General features: G+C 40.4%; 1 protein-coding gene across 2 annotated transcripts; it reads left to right on the top strand.

Annotated features, from left to right (window-relative positions):
- The first annotated feature begins 574 nt into the window (after positions 1 to 574).
- Positions 575 to 16,634, top strand: slbp2 (stem-loop binding protein 2). Of its 2 annotated transcripts, none has more exons than XM_030068030.1 (9): positions 575 to 728; positions 1,953 to 2,123; positions 3,880 to 3,960; positions 6,380 to 6,466; positions 8,132 to 8,275; positions 9,855 to 10,025; positions 11,342 to 11,498; positions 11,834 to 11,963; positions 15,487 to 16,634. In XM_030068030.1, exons 1-9 carry the CDS (start codon positions 643 to 645, stop codon positions 15,549 to 15,551), a joined length of 1,092 nt encoding a protein of 363 aa, XP_029923890.1. In that variant the 5' UTR covers positions 575 to 642; the 3' UTR covers positions 15,552 to 16,634. The 2 variants fall into 2 exon arrangements, with proteins under 2 accessions (XP_029923890.1, XP_029923889.1); XM_030068029.1 differs by having other exon boundaries at positions 11,813 to 11,963.
- The last annotated feature ends 5,305 nt before the right edge of the window (positions 16,635 to 21,939 follow it).

Raw genomic sequence — 21,939 nt, 5'->3', positions numbered from 1 at the left:
GAAATTATCATTATTTCAGGATAATTCAAACTCAGATATTCCACCAATAGAACATGGGATGTCTAAGTTTGAATGATTCTGATCGAAATATTAACCCACATCTTCTTAGCATCCAGTACAGTCTGATACCACCCTGTTAGTCTCATGTGGAATGTTTAGGTCTTAACGGGTTAAAATCATAGGCGGAGTTTGCTGGGGGGGGGGGGGGGGGGGCATTGCCCCCCCCTAGTGTCTGAAATGTGTCACTACATTGAGTCAAAAATAGGTCCAATATTTTCTTTTCCTGTATACATATCTATAAACATTTAAGCAATGCAATAAAATAAGATTATTTTCAGAAATAAATCTGAATTACATTATGTTTGGTATTGCAATAAATAAAATAATAATAAAAAAAAAGTTTGCCCCCCCCCCAGCGCAAATTTCAAACTATGGTTAAAATAAATAAATATAAAAATAAGCCAGTCTTTTGAACGGCTCTTTGAAAGGAACGGATCCTCAAGATCCGGCTCCCTTCAAAGAGCCATAAATCCCATCTCTACTCACAGTTAATGTGTGCCTCTGGGCTGTGGAAGCAGCTGAAGCCTCTGGGTGGCTCCGCCCCCATCACCTGGGGCCAATTTAAAGCTCTGTCAGGCCACAATGTTGTCCGTGTGCGCGGCGCCAAACCCCGACAGCAAGACAAGCAGCATGGAAACTGCAGCTCCCGGCCCGCTGGGCAACCCCAGGTCTGTAGGCGCGCCTTTGCTTTTCCAAGCTTAGAGGGAGCAGCACCGTGGCGGCGTGCTCAACACCACATCACAGAGCATAAGCCAGCTCAGAATCGTAGTGTGCTGTGAGTGAGGCAGCCCACTCACCTGTAGATTTGACCGTGGGCATCAAGCCACTAAACTCTGAGGTAGTTAGGGGGAAACTTCTCACTACCGAAACTTAAAAACATGCTCATGTCCGCAAAATGTTTCTGAGCTGATGCGGATATAATGTTAATATTATAAGAATTTAGATGAAAAACAAACACCAAACCAAACTATCAGCTTACACATCATTTGTCCTGAATACTCCTTGATTAGAGGCAAGGCAAGTTTATTTGTACAGCACCATTGACACACAATGCAATTCAGCGAGGCTTAGAAATACATGAATAAAATTTAAAATCAAGACAAGAACAAGCAAAAATTTACTTTGTTTTTGGCTTTCCTTTGTTTCTTTTTAAATCAGCTTTTTTTATTATTATTATTATTATTATTCTGACCATGATCCCATCAAATTTCAGACTGAAGGGTGTGTCCCAGGTGACAAACACAGCTGCTGTTAATTTTCAACTCAAGTGATTTTATCAGGGTGATGAGTGTGGACCTTTTTAAACAGACATTTTGCTGTGATAAGAGTCGCTTTTTATTTTATTTTTTACCACTGGGTTTGATGTAGTCTGGCTCTCTGCTTTTATATTTCCTGTTGCAAATTGTGGAGAAAAGTATTTGTTAACAGAAGCCTATTTTTAGCTCTGCATCAGCCATTGGGGGAAGATGGCAACATTCTAGTGCATCCTCCATTTTTTTGAAGAGATGAAATTAAGCCTTTTTTTTTTTTTTTCAATGTAATGGATTTGTGGAATAAATTTTATTTGAACCCAAGAGAAATTCAGTGCAATGTGTAGAGCTTCTTCCTGCAAAATAAGTTTGGGGAAGATGACTTGACACCTTGAAAACACCACAAATTGAGTTTTTTCCCCCCTTCTTAGTGACTGGCTTTGATGAAAATGTTGGAGATGTGAAATGAATCTGGTTTTTGCTCTTCTGTGTCACATGATTTTTGTGCACTAGGGATTCTGGCTTTATAAGGACAAAATGATCCATTTGGTATTCATGCTTCACTGCACAGGTCACTGACGCCACAAAAATAAAACACAGGAGTGTTGAACCAAGCTGCATTAATACTGTAAATGTCCACAGCTTCTGTTTTAGCCCCCGTTCGTGTGTTTGTGCCAAGGGCTGGGCCACGGCAGTGTGGAATGGCCTCCCTGACCTCCCTCTGGCCATCTCGTCCAGGGACTCCAGCAGCTGCTACACCCCAGAGCCATGGCTCCTCCCTGGCTGCAGCTCCGTCTATGACAGCCTGGTCAGGTACAGCCGCTCCTCGGCAAACTGGAGCTGCAGCAAACAGTGTTTGATTTTTTTTTTTTTTTTGACACTTTTTGGCTCTTTATGCATACACCAAGGGAAGTTTACATGTGGTGTCTACACAAACAGGATTCTCAGTAGACTTACAAATGGCTTACAAAGTGTTACTAAACACAAGGTTTATCCACTTTTGTTTCCAGTATCTCATACAAATATCACTTTGAAGTCTTCACTTGAAAGTCAGGTTCTCCATAGGCTCCATTTCATACAATGGCATATTAGTGCCACTGGAGGGGGAAAAAAAATATGGAGCATGGGGAAGGGGTTATTTATGATTTATTATGATTTATGATCAATTCTGACAATAAAGTCACAAATTTACAAGAAAACTCTAGGTGACCTCAAAATTCTACTTTGCTTTTCTACTTTGAGATTTAGTAACAAGGAAAATCCTGGTGATTTTAGCCCAGAATCACAGTATTGTTTTCTAAGTCACAACAATGTCTCTTCAAAGTCTGGATGCAGACAGTATTGTTATTGTTATTATTATTATTGTTCTGGGCTAGAATCACCAGAATTTCCTTATTGCTAAACCCCATAGTAGAGGAAAGTATTTGAGTTTTTTTTTCCTCATAAATTTACTGCTTTTAACCTCAAAATCATTTTTTTTTTTTTTTTATCTCTGCCAACTCCGCATTTTTTTTTTTTTATCTCCCCACAGTGTCCCTAATATAGTGTCATAGTTTCATTCGTAATATCCAATCTTTTTTTTAGTTGGGGTTACAGCAATATACACAGCCACAATGAAATGAAAAGGACTTTTTTCAGTTTATTGGTCAGTTCTCCTTATCTTACTGTACATTTACTCAGAGTTTCTACATTTTGTCAGTTAAATTCCAGATGTTTTCTATAAGCAAATACCAAAATTCCCTGACTCTGTTTTATGTGATGCAATGAGTGAAGCAACCTGTACAACTCGGAACTCGGGAATCACAAGATGAAGAAGTTGCGTCTCATAGCATCCGCCACGTCGGTTGACTCTGATTGGCTGGTTTCTTAGAATAAGCTGATTTCCAGGAAATAAAAATATCTTAATTGTTATTCCTTCTTAGATTCTGTCAAGATTTACTATAAATATTTTTTTAAAAGTCTTTGACTTTTCTAAAACTTAATGGATAGCCTATATCCTTTTTTTTTTTTTAAATTCCAAAAATTCAAGGCTGGGAAACATTTTTCCAATTCCAGGACTTTTCCAGGTTTTCCATGACTGTGGACGTCCTGATTCATTAATGAAAGCAAAAAAGCATGTTTTTATGTTCTTGTATTTTACATCAAGATACCATGTATTCTACCTCTTGGAAACAGTCTAGTTTTAAAGTGAACCCTTAGGTGTGCATAAAATATACATGTGAACCTACAGATCCAATGATGCCAGTGATAAAACTTTCATCATCGTTGCCCAATGGTGGTACCCTGTTGTGTGTCCCACTCAGATATCCTGTTTGACATTAAATTACTGAAGTCCATCCAAATTGCATATCCAGGTGACATTGACTGTGTTTGACTTTTCAGCACACTGTAAATGTTAACTGTTAACAGCACACATAATACACATTGAGAGGATTCCCTTTGTGATGGGGAAAACCCAGTCTAACAGATTGTAAATACTGAAAGTGAAATCAACACATTTTGTGGAGAACTGCATCGTGTTTGATAAGTTTTGAGTTCACCATGGCCCTCTTTCCTGTCTTTCTTCCAGCAGTGCCTCTCCAACTCCATCTGCTCCCACTATCAGTGGCCTTCGTGGAGAGAGGGGAGCCTCCATAAGCAAGCCTCGCAGGTACTTTCACCAGCGAGTCGGCTGCCCACATCTGACCGACATGCTGTAGACTTCAGTCACAGCAAACAACTAGGCTGCACATTTTTTCAGTTCAAAGGGAGAAGGAAGAGCTGCACGACTCTAGTGGCTCAAACTGCAGGTGCTCCTTAGTGGGGCAGGTGAAAGTCCAAGAGAAAAAAATCCTGGAAGTCTTGTGTGATTTTAAGTCTGGAGATGATGCAGACAACCATGGAAAAACAAAAATGAAGGCACTCCATCTTTGAATGAAGGAAAATGACTTATTCTTAGAGTTGATAGCAGTGGGCTGTTCAGCAGCCTCTGCTCCAAGTTTCCATCAGGATGTGACAAACACTTAATCTACCTGAATCATTCCCAGCTGTGGGTGGTAGGCTTTGTCCACAACCACAAGAGGACACGAAATCAACACATGCATTTTGAAAAATACGGCAGTCAGAGAGATTTGAATCTACAATAAAATGTTATGTTAAGTGATTCACATGAAATGGAAATGCACTAAATCCATGGTTGTGTGCATTACCTAAAGACTGATATCAAGCAGGACGTCTCTTACATTTCTCGTTTGTATGATCAGTTGGTGATTTCAGTATACATACTATTTCCAAAATGTGATTGCAGCACTTTACGATAGAGTAACTTTTTTAATGAAGGGAATGGAGTTGCATTTATTTATTAGGGCCCGAGCACTGTCCCAGTGCGAAGCCCTATTGTTTTTGCTTCGTTTCTTTTTTGTTCTCCTCCATTATTATTACGTCTCTTTGAGGCTTAATTTGACCCCCTAAACATGCACACCAGGTCTGGCGAAAAATTCGATAAAATCAAAACCCCCCGGTGCAAAAATGGGCTCGGTAGCGCCACCTAGGGACGCAAAGGCAGCCGCTGCGGCCCACAGGAATGTCATAGAAAGACCAAACCAGCGCCGAAACGTAGATCTCATCAAGCCCGACATTTTTCGTGCTCGTGCCCCCCACCTAAAACCAACAGGAAGTCCGCAATTTGCATTTGAAAGTCACGTTTTCGCCCAAATTTTCGCTTTGCATGAAATCTATCTCCTCCCAGGGCGTTACTTTCATCGGCTTGCAAATTTAATAGATGACAGAGAACATAGTGCTTAACAAAAGTTCAAAAGGAATTTACATTCCTTCGAACCGTTTGGATTTCAGAAGGCCTCAAAGTCAGAGTGTCCACAACCAACGCCTCCACTTTTTCCCATGGACTCTGGTGGGAATAACGCAGCATGCTAGGGGATAATTAGGCCCCTGGTGACTAAAGTAAAAGTCTGACAGCTTCCAAACCTATGCCGATGGAAAGAGGACCAAAATTCCTACAAAACTATATATCATGGTGTGGATTGGAAAAAGTGTGTGGCCACGGTGAAGAGTTGTTTAACAGATGGGACTCTGGTCTGCTCTGCACTCTGCCTTCTCTACTGACACACACTAGCTGCCGGCACATCCCCCAATGCACATACCCCTTAAAAGGAGTGACAGGTCATGTGAAGCACACACTAGGACATGCTAAGGGCGCCACCTGCTGGAGGAGCACCGCTAGCAACAGGGCCAGAACTTTGTGTGTGTGTGTGTGTGTTTGTGTGTGTGTGTGTGTATGTGTGCCTGAGCGTGCATGTGTGTGTGTCTGTGTGTGTATGTGCCTGCATGTGCGTATGTTTGTGTGTGTGTGTGTGTGTGTACCTGTGTGTGTGTGTGTGTGTGTGTGTGTGTGTGTGCTTAATGCCACAGCCACCGGGCACAAGTGGGCACGCGGCAGCACAGGTGCAAGGGCCCGTCCAACGCTGCTTGCAGCTTTAATTCCTTTTTATTTTTATTATTTATTTGGTAAGTTACATTTCGTTGCAGATTGGATTATTCTGGTATATGTTGACTGATGGTGTCTAAAAATCCGATTTTGGGGCTATGATAAGTGAAAACAAAAGATACATTTTGTATTGGCCAATTTAGATCTCTTATGCATTTTGCTCAGGTATTTGCTCTTGTCTGTTTGCTTTTTTGTATGCTTTGATGTTTGACCTTATTGACTTGATCTTGTGACCATCAAAAAAAAAAAAAAAAAAAAAAAAAAAAAATATATATATATATATATATATATATATATATATATAAATTATAGACTTGTTGAAAATGTTAGGGTGATTAGTATAGTCTCAAGTCTGCAGTGGCATCATGTGGTGACTTCATGCACTATTAGTCTGAAGGCTCAGAAGTTAGTGATAGAAATTAAAGATATTGCATGTTTTCTTATCCAGGAAGCCTTTTCTCATTTCAGATGGGAACTATTTAAGAACTATTTGCCCACTGAAACTGTGCAGGCAAGCTGGAGGCAGGATTTGAATGCCCTGCTGTTGAAGGTTTTGTAGCTTTGTTCTCAGTGTTTGATTTGACAGGTCGTCCATCCTGGAACGCTGTATTCTCAAAGTGTCCACCAGCAGTGTGGCAGTGGGAACAGATGATATGGACAGCAGCATCAGAAGGTCTGTAGCTGGGAAACAACAGGGTCTTTACATGTCTTCACACAATGACTCAGTCAGCTAAAGCAAAAGTTCTTGTTATGTTGTCTAGTGGTGATTTTGGCCAGAATCACAATATTGTTCTTCTGAATAGACCCAAGTCACAGCAATGTCTCAAAGTCTGGATGCTGAAAATCACCAGGGTTTCCTTCTTATCCCATTATAAAAGGAAAAACTATTTCTCCTAGTTTTTTCTCATAAATTTGTGACTTTATAATATCAGAATTTGAGGGGTTTTTTTCTCTCATAACATTACCACTTTAATCTCAGATCTGCAGGGGGGTAATATTCTGAGAAAAAACCTGATATTCTCTGAGTCCACATGGTGGTGAAATCTCCCCATTAGTTGCTCTGTGCTCCCCTGGGCTGCTAATCTACAATATTGGATTTGTATCTTCCTATTCACTTGCACAGAAAAAAAGACTCTTTTGTTATTTTCCTATTTGATTTTGGAGAGTGGGTCCTGCAGGTTGCACTTGCAGAAAACATAGTAATCTTGTGCACGGAATTAATGACCTGATGGCAATTTCACAAATAACCGGGATTACAGAGAAATGGGTATTGGGACTTATTTATATTGTCATAATCCTCTTTGATGGTGGTAGTTTCTGTATTAAGTGATGTTTTGGCAGCTAATGAGGATATTTCACCGTCAAGGACAATTTTTTTTAAGTAACGTGTGATCAAAATGACTGTGTGGATATCAGATTTATGTTTTGCCCATTGCTTTTCATGAGGTACACTGTATTGTCTGCACTGGCCTTTGCAAGTCGGTTTTCCTTTATAGTCCAGTCATTTTATGAAAAAACCTAGGACAAATTGCAAGAGAAGCAAACTCATCTGATATCCTCAGTTTGTCCTGAGTGAGGAAAAAAAAGTCCCAAGAAATCCCATTGGTGGAAAGTTTTGAAAATCACCCATTTATGACCACAAATTACCAAAAACCACTGTTTTTAACACACAGGGGAAAGGGGTTCAAAATTTTACTTTCAGATTTCACTATAAAAATTCACAAGTTGATTACACACACAAAGAGATATAACAGTGAATTAAAAGGTTACTAGTAACCTTTTAATTCACTGTTTAAATATCTGTTCTGGCATTTATTCCTTATATTCCTTATTAGCGCATATCAAATCAGATAATGTGTGATATGCATGTGAAAACAGAATAATTCAAAGAACTTGTAACTGACTTTTTTCTTGTCTTTGTGTGTGTAATCATCTTGTGAATTTTTATAGTGATATCTGAAAGTAAAATTTTGAACCCCTTTCCCCTGTGTGTTAAAAACAGTGTTTTTTGGTAATATGTGGTCATAAATAGGTGATTTTCAAAACTTTCCACCAATGGGATTCCTTGGGACTTTTTTTTCCCCTCACTCAGGACAAACTGAGGATACAAAATCAGTTGAGTTTGCTTCTCTTGCAATTTGTCCTAGGTTGACCCCAATTTTGGCCTAAAATTACTGGACTATTAAGACTTAAACTTTTTGCTGTGAGGAAAAAGTGGAGCTAGGCTGCCCTCTGTGGCAATTGCATTGTTCGAAATCTGATGCAGTGGTAGACTGTTTGATGGTTCAGCTTTTACTTTTATGGCTGAGTCAGTCAGTCTTGCTTCCATCCCTCCCAGGCCTCAACTGGGTCGCTGCTCCCCTCGCCTCCTGGACCCGGCCAACACCGAGACCAACGCAGCGGTTCTCAAGAGACGGCAGAAGCAGATCCAGTATGGCAAGAACACTAGTGGCTACCAGCACTACGTACAGCAAATCCCCAAGTAAGATTCCAACTCGCACAGGTTGACCCACCGATTACCATTGCTATGAGTGTTGGACTGGTAGCTGTTAAACACTGAAGTTCTTCAAGACAAGTACACAAGTTTTTCCATTTCAGCAGTTTTTCTACCCCTTCATTTTGAAACAAATCACTTTTGTTCTTGTTGTTCCTTTTCTTTCTTGCCTGCTTTCTTCTCTCTCGGATAGGGGAGGATCTGAAATGTTACTGTCGTTTCCCATTTCTTTCTTCATTTCTGTATTTTTCTTAATGGTGTAGCAAGACTTAACGCATAACAAGTGATTTAACACAGACATTACATGACATCACATGCATGTATACATACAATAGTACAGTGGGACATTACACTAAACAGGGACTGAGGCATAAAGTGTAAAGGATGAGTTGGTGAATGACTGTATAGGAAAGAAAAAATGAATCCAAAGTAAAACAACTAGTTTTTCTTTTTCCCTTCTCATCTTACCCCTCTTTTTATCCCCCAACCTCGACCTACCCTCCCCCCATCGCTTAGTTCTAATTTTAGTTTTCTTTTTTTTTGTGTTAATATGCCTGTGTGCATGGTTGTGATAATTTGGGACGTGGTTATCGTGGCTGGGATTTGTGGTCATGTATGTGGGTTTATTGGCAATATTTGTATGTTGTGGAAGCAAACAAAAGAATGGTCTGTAGGGAAAAGAAGGGAAAAGGAAGAAGTGGAGAAAGTTTCCCTCAGTCATCACACAACAGTAACAGTAAGAATTATGAAGGTTAGATTTTTTTTTCCCTTCGCCTCTTCCTGTCCCCTCCCCTTCCTTTTTAATTTCAGTGTTGTATGTGTATATCTGTGTTTGTCATCAGCTCAAGTTCCTTTCATTTAATTGTTCAGTTTTTTTTTCTTTTTTAAATGGCAGAAGTTTTTTGTTACCTGATGTATTAAAAGATTTAACCACTGAGTTGGTGAGATTTTTTTTTTAATTTAATTTTTTTTTTTTTTTTTTTTTTCCAGTTTAGCATAATGTTTTTTTTTTTTTGTTTGTTTTGTTTTGGGTTTTTTCTTTGGCGATAGTTAGGGCTACCAGTACAGGTGTTGTGATTTCCTGCTAGTATGTGGTAAATAGTAGTTTTCTCCTAGTATGCACAGTGATTGGATCAGGGATGCAGAACCTAAAAAACAGTGATAGTAGTTATTTCTTTCCAGAAGTGTTGCACTAGTGGGCAGAACCAATTTTGACTTTATTCATTGTTTGATGTGATCTTGAATTGCTTAACAAGAGGTCAGTGGGAACTGACCTGGGATCAGAATTAAAGCTGTACTAGGTAAGGTTTGCAGCTATATTACTAGTCTAAATCACAAAGGAAGGCCTGTCACCCCAACAGTGTCCTTGTCCTCACTAACTAAGATGTCAGTTTAGTTATGTTAGCTGCATATTTAATTCTGGTGTTGGATTTTGACTCCGTCTCTACACAGGAAGTGGACTGAACAAGCACTTGTCCAAGAAAAGTTGCACATCACTGCTCTGTGTGTGTGTGTGTGTGTGTGTGTGTGTGTGTGTAACTAACTGACTGTTCCTTGTCGTCCTCAGGCACCTCAGGGATCCCAAGGCCCACCCTTCCACTCCTAACAAGTATAAGAAGTACAGCCGACGCTCCTGGGACATGCAGGTCCGACTGTGGAGACGAGCACTGCACCTTTGGGACCCGCCGGCTGATGAGCAGCTGGGGGGTGCAGATTCCCAGGACCCAGTGGACCAGCTGTAGGTGCCATGAAATATTATCATGTACACTGTTAAACTACTTCGACCAATGTTATTCTAGTTTTGCATATTTCATTACCTTTTTATTTTCATTGCGGTTTTGACTTTTGTTCTCAATTTCAGTTTAGTTTTAGTCTTTAAAGCCGGTTTGCTGGTTTAGTTCAGGGGTGGATCTAGAGATGTATTCATGGCGGGCTAAAGGGTGGAATGGAATTTTTTTTTACAGGTTGGCTGAAAGATGGGCAAACTCCACAAACCCTTTTTTTGAATCCAGAGCCACTAGCTTTTTGCAGTTATGATTACTCCTAATTTCTTCAGAGTGGAAAAGTAAAAATGACCCTACTCTCATTTTATCAGTGGTTATCTTTCTATCAGCCACATTCACTCGCACTTGGACAGTGGACTTTTAGTCTTGTAAATTGCCAACCAGTGACTTTTTTTTTTCCTGTAAGCAGGCAACTGGGGTGGCAAGGCTTATTTTGCCACCATGGTAGAGTCACCCCAGTTTAGGCTAGAGGTTTATTATTTTTATTATTTTTTTTTAATTTATTTATTTTTAATTTTATTTTTTTGAAAATGCTTGGTTTTAGTTTAGTTTTTAGTCTTTCCCCTGACTTTGGTTGCCATTGTGCCAGGTGTGGACAGCTTGGCAACACAGGCGTGTGACTGAGCTCATAAAAGCATATTAGCTATATGCTGCATCAATCTGCCATAGCTTAAAAATTGGAAAATACATTTCATATCCACCCAAAATGCTAGACTTGATGGGAGGGCAGGTGGTAGGGAACATTTTTAAAATAAAAATGATTTTTAAAAATGTATATTTTTATCAAATCATTATCAACTGTGTAATAACAAAGGATTATATAATAAATTGATGAATTAATTATGAATTATCATAAATTAATTGGACCCAGCACTGTAAACTATCCATCAGCCAGAAGTAACGTTAAAACCATTGACTGATTTGTAAAACAACTAATCAGAAAGTAGTCTAAAATATCCATGTGTTGCCTTAGGTCATATTGACTTTGGCAAAGAATAATCCGGGCCAAGTGAGGTCTCATTTAAATGAATGTGGCCCACGACCTGAGTCTGACACCCTGACCTCAAGTGACGGTACAATGAGCAATACAGGATCAAAGAACATAGAAAATGCAGGAGACTTGCAGACATATGTGGCTCTAAAACACATTAGGCTATTTAAATAGCTGGCGGTGAATTCCCTGTTTTTGATTAAAGCATCATCTTCAGAGCCAGGCACTCCTTTCTGGAGTGTTTCTCGCATTGTAATCGATCCAACCTTGTTTTGACAGGCAGAGTCAGCTGGCGAAGATGACCTCGGAGCTGTGTGAGGAAGGAGAGAGAGGCAAGCAGAGAGAGGAGACTCCAGCAGCCTCTAAGGCCTCCTCTGTGTCTCCTGTGGGGTCGCTGGACCTCCCTGGACCCTGGGAACTGCCCCACCTCTCCCCGGTAAGACGCTTAGAACAGCAGATTGGATTACAAAAACACATCTCGTCTCTGTGAAGGAAATCTCTTAATGAAACAAGTTAAAGGGCATTAAGTAATCTGTCACCAAATTAACAATCAGTTGGAAACAGATTTCCTCCTGCACAATTCAAAGACTCTAGAGCTGGTGTATCAGCAGAGATTCCCCTTCTGAAGGCCTGTATTAGTGAAATGGAGTCCAAAGCAATCTTATTCTGCTGCTTGCACCATATGTGATCCTCTTTCATGTACTATGTGTGCAAAATTCCTGTGTCTTTGTTTTCTTGTTCATTTTAAAGGGATTGCTGCTCTCCTCCCAGGACTCTGACAGAAGTCTGCGGCCTCCTCGCTCCCCTCCAGGCCTCAGTTACTCCTTCAGGAGTCGGCTGACCACCAATGAGAACATGATGGGCTGGCTTCACTTCCTGCTCGAGGCTAACCACAGCCAAGGTGAGCTAAATGATGGGAGGAGCAACACGTGCTCATGCTCAGACACGCACTTTTTTTTTTTTTTTGTATCTAAACCCATCCTGAGCCCGAGGTTTTGCTTGTCCTCCATCGTTAGGTTACATTTACCACCTGAAATAGCCTATGTGTGGCCTTCAGCGTCATCACATCGTTAAACTCCCGCATTATATAGCAGCTTGCCCAGAACAGACTGTAGGCCCGTCATTTTCATTTATTTTACACTAGCGTTCACTAATATAACGGCCATGTAACTGAATCCAAACGTAATTTCAAAATTTTTGTCCGAACCCAGCCCAACCCATGAGGACCTGGGTCGGGGATCCACACTTTAAAGGTGTGTTCAGAGCAAATGCAAAATTGATGCATAGACGTGAATTTGTGGCAGGCGACACAAATGGTTCAAATTTCAATTGACATTTTTCAACTTGAGTGAAAAATTCACAGCCATATTCTCGCAAATCGCCGTTGCAGCAGTTTGGTCTGAATGAATGAATGGTACTTTATTAATCCTTTGCAGGAAATTACATTGTCACGGCAGCTTGCTCACTTCAACACACATGATGTTGCACACTCATACTGTACTAATTGGCCACTTTAAGTCTAATGGTAATAAATAGAAAAATAGGGTTGATGAGTGGGTGAATAAATAAATGAATAAATATGTACATCATACAGGAAGCAAAGATTAAAATCTAGGGTTTTGTGCATTAAAAGTCTTATGGCAGCTGGAATAAAAGACTTCCTGAAGCGCTCCGACTTGCATGCTGGTGCAATCAGTCTTTGACTGAAGATGTTGCTGTTAATTACCCCCAGGGCATGGAGAGGGTGTGCAGAGTTGCTCAGTATAGCCTTGTACTTGGACAGTATTCTGAAAACTCCTCAACTGTCATATTCGGAATACTAGTGGAAAATTAGTGTGCATGTAAACATGCTGACCGAGCCAGTCAACCAGACGCCCTACCAGCGTGCTGTGGGGCGTCCTGCCAGCCAGCTACTTCCTTCAGGTTCAGCCCTCCTCCGCTAACTTGAATGGGATAAAATAATTTAATCATGCAGCTCTTCTAGACTTTCCAGCATGGACGGTTACGGACTAAGGCATGGAACTTGTGAATGATTCATGCAGTTGGAGTTCAGCTCAGAGCAAGGGGCAGCTCCATGCTGGGAGAGCCAGTACTGAGTTGAAACGAGCGCTGGGTGACCATATTTTCAAACTGCAAAACCGGGACCCTTAAGTGTTCCCGCAGTGTTTATGCATGTGCACGTTTGCTCTTATGCATACATACCTTTTCATCAGAATGGGGGATGATGATTTCAGCACTTAGCTCATATACAAATCGCATCTTTCAACACCATGGAGTGTTTCTCATCAGCAGATGAAAAATGATTTTTGTCCTCCAAAATCCACCTGAACATAGCTTATTTTTAAAACTGTATAATAACACTAGTAAACACATAGATTGCACTGGTATGCTATGTATTGATCATTAGAACAAAAAACAAGGTATTTGTCAGTGCACACAAGTGCAGGCTGACTGTGACACAGTCTCTGCCAGCTAGTTTTGCAGCTTTGGACCCTGGCATCATTAGATTCAGCAGAACACACTGACCATTTTTGATGTATAACATGTCTGTTAAACTGTGGGAACGAAGAGCTTGTAGAGCAAGATGTTTCTGTGGGGATCTGCCAGTAAAATCTGAACATTATGTTGCCAGCTTCTGAGGGTCTAGTGTCTAAAGTAGAGGTCATGTTGCTTCAACCCTGGTACTGTTGGATTCAGCAGAAAATTCTTAGCATTTTTACATGGTATATGATATGTGAATGTTCAGTTTGAATTGTGGGCGTGAATATCAAATGGGACAATTTGGTAATGACTGTTGAAAACCGGAACATTTAATGTGTTACAGATATTTGTTGGAACAAAGCCAGACATGTGGTCAATATAATATATATTTAGTGTTCTCACTTTGCTAGGTTAATACATTAATTAACTTGAAAGCTCATACATTTCCATTACAGTTCAGTATAAACGTCTTTGTAGTTGACTTTAGCTAGCATGTGACAGGTAGGAGGGTCGAGTCAGTGAATGACTGGAGAGTTAATGGAGAGGATTCCACACCCCCCAGTCACAAAAGAGTCTTGAATTTTGGACAATTTGTTTGTGACTCACATCAGGGAAACACCATCTCCATCTTGCTGCTTTTTTCATTTCCACTCCCAGTGCCTGGCAATGGATTTATGACTCTTCTAAGTGTCAGTTTTGAATGATAAAATGCAGCGCTTTTTTTTTTTTTGGTCGTTTTTACAGTTTTATCACAAGTGATGCTGAGCTATATAGGCTACTCTTCTTTGTCCATATCTGCATTGTGTATTTGATTTGGGATTCAGCCATGTTGGCTAGTATCTCTGCTATGAAGCCTGGCAACCGGATATACAAAGACAAAGGTAAAAATTGGCAGGGCACATAAGGTCAGCAGTTACATGATTTATTTAGAGGGTTAATTTCTGTGCTATTACTCATACTGTTGAAAACTGTGAATTTCCTTCAGGATGAATAAAGTATCTATCTATCTCTATATATTTAGACTCTAAAGTACTGACCATTTTTGGTGAGGATTCCAGTTTATTAACCAGCAAATTGTGGAGCTGGAGGACGGAAGGTAATACTCCAAGAATAAACCTCAATATTTCAGACATTAAAGTAATAGCAAGAAAAACTCACAAATTCATGAGAAACTTAAACTTTCTGCTTTTTGGTCACGGAAGCACATAGCTAGACTTTGCTATGTGCTTGCCATGTATCAGGCCTCCAGATGATGACCTCATCAAATTCTACTTTGCAATGGAGATTTAGTAAGAAGGAAATCCTGGTGATTTTAGCCCAGAATCACAAGATTGTTTTCTTCTGGCTCAAGTCACGATAATGTATCATCAAAGTTCGGATGCTGATGATATTGTTATTCTGGGCTAAAATCACCAGGATTTCCTTCTTACTAAATCCCAGAGTAGAAGGAAAAACTATTTTTCAGAGTTTTTAGGCATAAATTTAACATCATAATCTCAGAATTTGAGTTTTTTCCCCTCATAAAATTGAGTGTTTTGTTGTAAACTTACCACTTTAATCTCAGAAAATACTTGGTTGTTTTTTTTTTTTTTTTTCCCTCAAAGTGACAATTTTAATCTCAAATTCTGGCACTAATATGCTGTCATAGATCTCACCTCATAAACAAACGAACAAACAAAAAACATAAGCAAATATAAACATCAAATCAACCAAATGGCCGATTAAACTCCCAGTTAGGAATTCATTCCTGAACCCAGCGTTCCCACTCTGTTCTATTTTGGACCCTTTGATGGTTCCAAGCAAAGTTACTTCACAACCATAAAGTTTGAAGATGCTTAAATCCAAACAAATTGATGTCTTTACTGCTAGCATTGACTTTGACTTTGACATTTCTGACATTTGTCTGTGAGCCATTCTGAGTCAGTCTTGTTTTCTGCTCCTAGATCACACCCCTGGTGACCAACAGGTGCCCCTGGTTTCTGACCACATGCTATGGAATCCATACTGATCATTATGGGATGTGCAAGGTCTACAGTTAACATCAAGACATTCACCCCTGGTTGATAGACTCTGGGTGCTGGTCTCATCATCTCAAACTCCAGCTGTCATCCAGTGAACTTGATGTGATGTTGTCTATATCCTATAACTCGTCTTTGAATGTGTGTTGGAAGAACCTTAAGGTATGCGTTGGACACTGAGTGTCTAAGGGTTGTGGCATTCAGTGTGTTTTGTCTTTTAAGGTAACTGAAGATTTGACAGCAGGGACGTGATTGGTCCTTGAGCCGCATTACTGTGCCAACAAGGTTGATGTCTTGCAATCTGGTTCAGGACAATCTGGGTAGTGGGGAGGTTTGACCAAAAGACAGCGGCCTCGTTGGGGAAGTCGGAGCCGGGTGGCAGCAAATTACAGTGTTCCACCACTCCACCTCTGATGTCTCTGCTCTCTCCTCATTTACGTCTTTAGCCTGGAGGTTGAGATTTCCCAGTTGGCCTTGAATCCATCTGCAAGCTGAACAGTTGAAGGGCTTGGAGCTAATGGAGTGAATGGCTCCTGAGCACGGACGGGTGCACTGCTTCGACATGATCATCATACTAGTTTGCACTACGTCAAAGGCTGTGCTGCATCAAGCACCTTATTTGAACACTATTTTCACATGAGAGCAGGTTTTGTTTTTGTAACCATGGGATTTCTGCACTGTCTGGAACAGCTACTAATTTTGGTGTCCTTAATGTCACTTACTTATTTCCTTTTTTTGCTGAACATCAGGTGTCACTTAGATCTTTCTGATTGCCTTTGACTGTAATCTCAAGAGGCTGTGTTGTAGTTTGTCCACCTTGCACATTCATACTTTTGCATTTATTTTCTCTTTTGTCTGGATCAGGCTCAAAGTTCCCTCCTGTTTGTAGCTCAGTGTTTTTTCTAAAAAACAGAATGTTGATGGGGAAAGGCTGTCTCTTTGTGTTGTGAGTTTTCTTTTATTTTAGTGGTTCTCAACTGTCATTTTGTGCAACTTGAATATTGAGAGCAAAACGTAAATATGTGAGCGAAATTAATAAAGATGTAAATAAAGTAATCTAAATTCATGACTGACCCCAATGCTATTTCTTGTACTTGCAAACTGGAATAGATGCAGCACAGCAGCAATTTTGTTTGACCTTGGATTTCTTGACTTGATTTCCTCAAGACCATGACCACATGGTATGGAGCACAAATAGGACATACAATAGTACGAAAATGATGGCACACCGCATGGTACAACAAATGTTACTTAAACAGAAAATGAACATACTTCATAAAAGGCACAGAGTTTACAAATAACTTGACTCATTGTTGTAATTGAAACATAGATGGGCAGTTTAAATAATACTCTGGCAAATACCTTTGTTTATAATTCATTATGCTTACATTCAAACAAAATATAATACTCATTTCCCAAATGACTGTCATAAAGGTTGCAGAGGCTCTGGTTTCTGTCCAGTTCTATATTGTCCACTGACCTTGGGAAATCTGTTGTTCATTTTTTTGTTTTTGTACAACAGATACTTTCCCAGTTTAAGTTCTTATTATTGCCACTTTTGCATAAACTAATCTTTAAAGTTAGTGTCAACCATTTGATGTTGTTCCACTTTTGTGTGAGCCAGAGGTAGGACAGACCAGTCATCCAGTATCTGCTTAACTTGCAAAACTCATTAAACCAGAAATCTTTCTCGTTATGTCAGCTCAAGATTTTGTCTGTGTGATGAACTGCAACAACTGTCTGCTATCCCCCCTCTATCCTCTCCTCCTCTCCTCTTCTCTCCTCCTGTCCTCATCACCTATCCTCATCTTCATCTTCATAAATAAGCCAGTCATATTTTAAGAGCGTGGCAAACCAACTGCATGGCATAGGTTCTGATATTCCACAGACAATTTGATTCAGATGATAGAAAATGCAATCTGATTTGTTTGGCCAGACAAAGGCATTTTTCTTCCCAAGTTGTTGCATGCTGCTCCTCCCCAGCACACATCCCCATCATCTGTCCCACATACAGTTTGCCATCACATGTAACATCAGCAAACTGTCTCCCCGATGTAGGTACCCTGCCTTTTCCAGCCAGTAGCGCATATTTTAATGTGTGTATGTTCTGCTTATTGAAGTCAGTTGGCATTTTAGCTTTTCTTAGTTATTGTAAAATAAAGATTCTTGATTTATGGTTGTCCCTGTTTTCTTCCTCAGGTCTAAACGTATTTTTATAATACCTTTTTAATTGTGAACTGAATGTGCATCTCCTGCTCTTTTGAACCTTGAATTTGTTTGTTTCCACATGTGGGTAGTCGAGGCCTGTTATGGCCGTTGGACTTATGTAGAACTATTGTATCTGTATCCCCCCTCCACAGACACATTTGGACACTGTGTGGGTCACTTATGTATGTGTGTATGTACATACATAGACACATCTAATGCACAGACTAAACTTAAAACATCCTTATATGCTGTTAAGTATTTAACACAAGCTGAGCTGGTCTGTAAACAGCTACTGAAGTCTGCATTCATGAGTCACAGAAAACAAATCAGGACACTCTGCAGCCATTTTTAAGAAAAGCCTGTGTCTTACATTGTGATAAAATGGACAGTAGAACAAAAAGTCCCTTTCATTTTCAACTTCTCCCAGGTCACACAGGTGACATTTCTATCCTCTGGTATTGAATAGAGGTTTCTTCTGACCATTTCTATTAATAATTTTCAAATAGTATTGTTTTAATTAAACTGACACCACAAGATCATTTTTAATTAAAGCTGCAAGCAGCGTTGGACGGGCCCTCGCCCCCCCGTGCACGTCGGGGATGGCGCGCGTGTCGAAGCGCAGACAATTCGTCCGTTTGTTCCAGTTTTAAGGGTATTTTTCGGTGCTTTTATTGTGAAAGAGTTTTGGGCTTTTATTTTGAAAGGCCGCAGAAGTCCTAGTGTGTGACCGACAGGAGTACTGGCAGCTGCTGCATGATCACACCAAAATGCAGGCACACACACTCACTCACACAAACACACACACACACACACACACACACACACACATACGCACGTGCACACACACACACACACACACACACACACACACACACACACACACACACACACACACACACACACACACACACACGACGCCAACAAAAACCCACTGGTAGTACATTTGCTGCTGGTGCCCCTCTGGCCACTAGCAGCGCCCCTCCAGCAGATGGCGCCCTTAGCATGTCCTAGTGTGTGACTGACTTGAGTAGTGGCAGCTGTGGCATGATCACACCAAAATGCAGGCAGACAGAGAAATCCTCATTCAATCTAATGGAGAAATCCAGAAAACCCACCCCTGTTTGAGGTGTCACAGCTCGGTCACCGTTTGAGTTACAGACTTGATTCAAAGCTTAAACGAGTCACGAGACTCGCATCTATAAATCTCCCATTTACATGATTTTGCTATCTTTTACCGTTTTGGAGTTATGGCAGTTTTAGTTTGAGAGTGTTTTCTGCTCCCTCTGGGCTCTTACAATGGGTGTGTATTGCGCATTCCTGAGGCAGCTAGAGTGAGTCACATGTCCAGGCAGAGTGCAGAGCAGAGCACACCAGAGTCCAAAATGTTTTAAAACTCTTCAAAGCTCCCACAAACTTGGTCCAATCCACATCAAAACTACATATTTTTGTAGGAATTTTCGTCCTCTTTCCATCTGCATAGTTTTCAAAGCCATCAGACTTTTACTTTAGACTCCAGGGGCCTAATTAGTGCCAAGTGTCAGCCTGTGTACACCAAACTCCATGGGAAAAAATGAGGTTTTGGTTCTGGCCACTCCGACTTGGAGGTGTTATCACGTCCAAACTAAACGAGTAATGACGAAATCCTTCAGAACTTTTGTTCAGCACTGTGTCCTCTGTCATCTGTGAAATTTTCAAGCCGCTGACATTTACGCCCTGGGAGGAGATAGATTTTGTTCAAAGCGGAATTTTGGGCGAGAACGTGATGTTCAAACGCAAATTGCGGACTTCCTGTTGGTTTTAGAGGGGGAGTGTCAGCGCGTGAATTGTAGGGCTCGATGAGACCTACATTTCGGCAGTGGTTTGGTCTTTCTATCACATTCCTGTGGGCCACAGCGGCTGCCTTTGTGTGCCTAGGTGGCGCTACCGAGCCCATTTTTGCACTTAGGGGGTCTGTTTGTCCATTTTATCCAATTTTTCACCAGACCTGGCCTGCGTGCCGAATTTGGTGAGTTTTGGAGCATGTTTAGGGGGTCAAATTAAGGCCTAATGACACGTAATAATAATAAGAAAGAATCACTACAAATACAATAGGGCTTCGCGCTGTTCCAGCGCTCGGGCCCTAAATATACATAAATATATATCCAAATATTTTTGTAAGCTCCCTTGCCCATGAATAATTAAATCCCAATAAAAAATGGTTTGGTAAGTCAGTTGTCGATGAATCTATTCCACAGTCGCAATACAGTGGTGGAAAAAAGTTTTCGGACACCCTTAAAATTTTACACAATCTCAAATATTATCATGAAATATTTGTGGAAAAATCTTTTTTGTGTTTCAAAAGGTGTGGCTGCATTAGACAGATACAAACAAATACAAATTATATTTTTTTGGTTTATTGTTTACAGGAAAAACTTCTTCTGACCACAGAATCTTCTTCCAGCTCCTGGCTGTCCAGTTCTTGTGTGCCTGAGCCCAACAAAGCCGGGCTAACCTCTGTCTCTCACTGATCAGGGGCTTCTTGATAGCCTTGTAGGACCTTAAGCCATGATCTAAAAGTCGGCCACGTACAGTGTGGGTGGAACACTGGACACCAGTTTGGTTTGACCACTGCTGCTGAAGCTCCTGTGATGTCATTCGGTGGTTTTGCCTGCACATGCGGATCAGGATGCGGTCATTTCTTGCTGAAGAAACCCTTGGACGCCCAGATCTTGGTTTGTCTTCCAAGCTGTTGGTTCGTCTGTATTTCTGCAGAGTGGATCCAACTGCTGAAGGACTGGATCTGCACTTCCTGGCTATCTGGCGGCAGCTGTACCCTTCCTGGCTAAGAATCTTTATCTTCAGGCGTGTTTCCTGCGTTAGGTTCCTTGTTTTAGCCATTTTTGTGTCTGAAAAACTTTCAAATGTGCTGGCTTTATATAGACATGAAGCTTGGCAACAAAAATTGTGTCTTTTAATAAAAAGAACAACCTTCATCACTGGTACCAAAATGACCCAATACTCAAAATTTCTTATGTATTTTTATGGAACCAATCAATGTTAAGTTTTTAATGGCTTTTTTAGGATTTGTTTAGTATTTTGGCTGTGACTGTACTAAAATAAATTGCACTTGAAGACCTAAGAGTGATTCTTAATGCAATATTTCACAAATGCATGGGGTGTCCGAAAACTTTTTTCCACCACTGTATGTCACCTTTATGCCACACTTCATATAGCTACCATTCCATGTCACCACATACTGCAAGTGTACCATATTGTTGCAAGTTGTCATTTTGTCACTGTTGTGAGATCTGACATTTCAGGTTTCAGTGGTCGGCTGTAACTTGATCAGAGAATGGTGTAGATGCTTGCTGACCAGGTATCAGTTCCAACTACAGCATCTGCCGCAAGTAGAACATGAATCTTGATAATCTGACACTCCCCTTAATTAAAATTTATCTGATGACCAAACTATGGGACCCAGCTCAAGGTTTCTTTCTTTAACTTCATCTTTTTGTATTGTTAATCTGATAGCTAAATATGGTGCCAGAATGGAGTGTTTTGCTGAGTCACCCTCAGCAACCTATGACTATTAATGGAATCAATGTCATCCTATCACACAAAAGATGACTCTCTACAGCATCTTGAACATTTATAACTAGAAGTGGTGCCTACAAATTGATGAAGCTGATAGGGTATCCTTCTTTTAAAAGCATGCACAAACTATCATGTTCCAGATATAGGCTGTTCGTAGACATGAATTTATAGCACGGCAAAGACATGTTTTCTTGACTTAAAAAAATGTTAGTGGCTGTTTGTCTAAGCCAGTCCATATGAAGGCCATTATTCTCTTATTCGAATATTTAATCTGTCTTTGTGGCAGTTCCTGGTGGTTTCCAAATCTGATGAATGTTAAAACTTGAAATTAAGGCCTACCTGCTGTTATGCATAGTTTAAAAATCAAATTAGGTTGTTTTTAGTGTGAAATACATATTATACATTTGATCTAAATGACTGAAATGTGACATTCCAATCTATAATGAAAAAAGCATGCAGCAGCCTCTGTTGTTTAGGGTTAAACCAGTGTAATCTCTAGAAGTTCATACAGCGCATTCAGAAAGCATTCAGACCCTCCACTTTTTTCACTTTTGTTATGTTGCAGCCTGATGCTGTAACCTCTTAAATTCATTTTTC

This window comes from Myripristis murdjan, chromosome 14 (genome assembly GCF_902150065.1).
Source record: "Myripristis murdjan chromosome 14, fMyrMur1.1, whole genome shotgun sequence".
Taxonomy (NCBI): Eukaryota; Metazoa; Chordata; class Actinopteri; order Holocentriformes; family Holocentridae; genus Myripristis; species Myripristis murdjan.
Note: the sequence above shows the minus strand (reverse complement) of the source record. Positions and strands in the feature narration are given on the sequence as shown.

What these genes read in the sequence shown, in the direction of transcription:
- slbp2 (XM_030068029.1), top strand. Translation starts at nt 643, where the DNA reads ATGTTGTCCGTGTGCGCGGCGCCAAACCCCGACAGCAAGACAAGCAGC. An exon ending in GGCCCGCTGGGCAACCCCAG is followed by an intron (nt 729 to 1,952) that starts GTCTGTAGGCGC and finishes AAATGTCCACAG; the next exon opens with CTTCTGTTTTAGCCCCCGTT. An exon ending in TCCATAAGCAAGCCTCGCAG is followed by an intron (nt 3,961 to 6,379) that starts GTACTTTCACCA and finishes TTGATTTGACAG; the next exon opens with GTCGTCCATCCTGGAACGCT.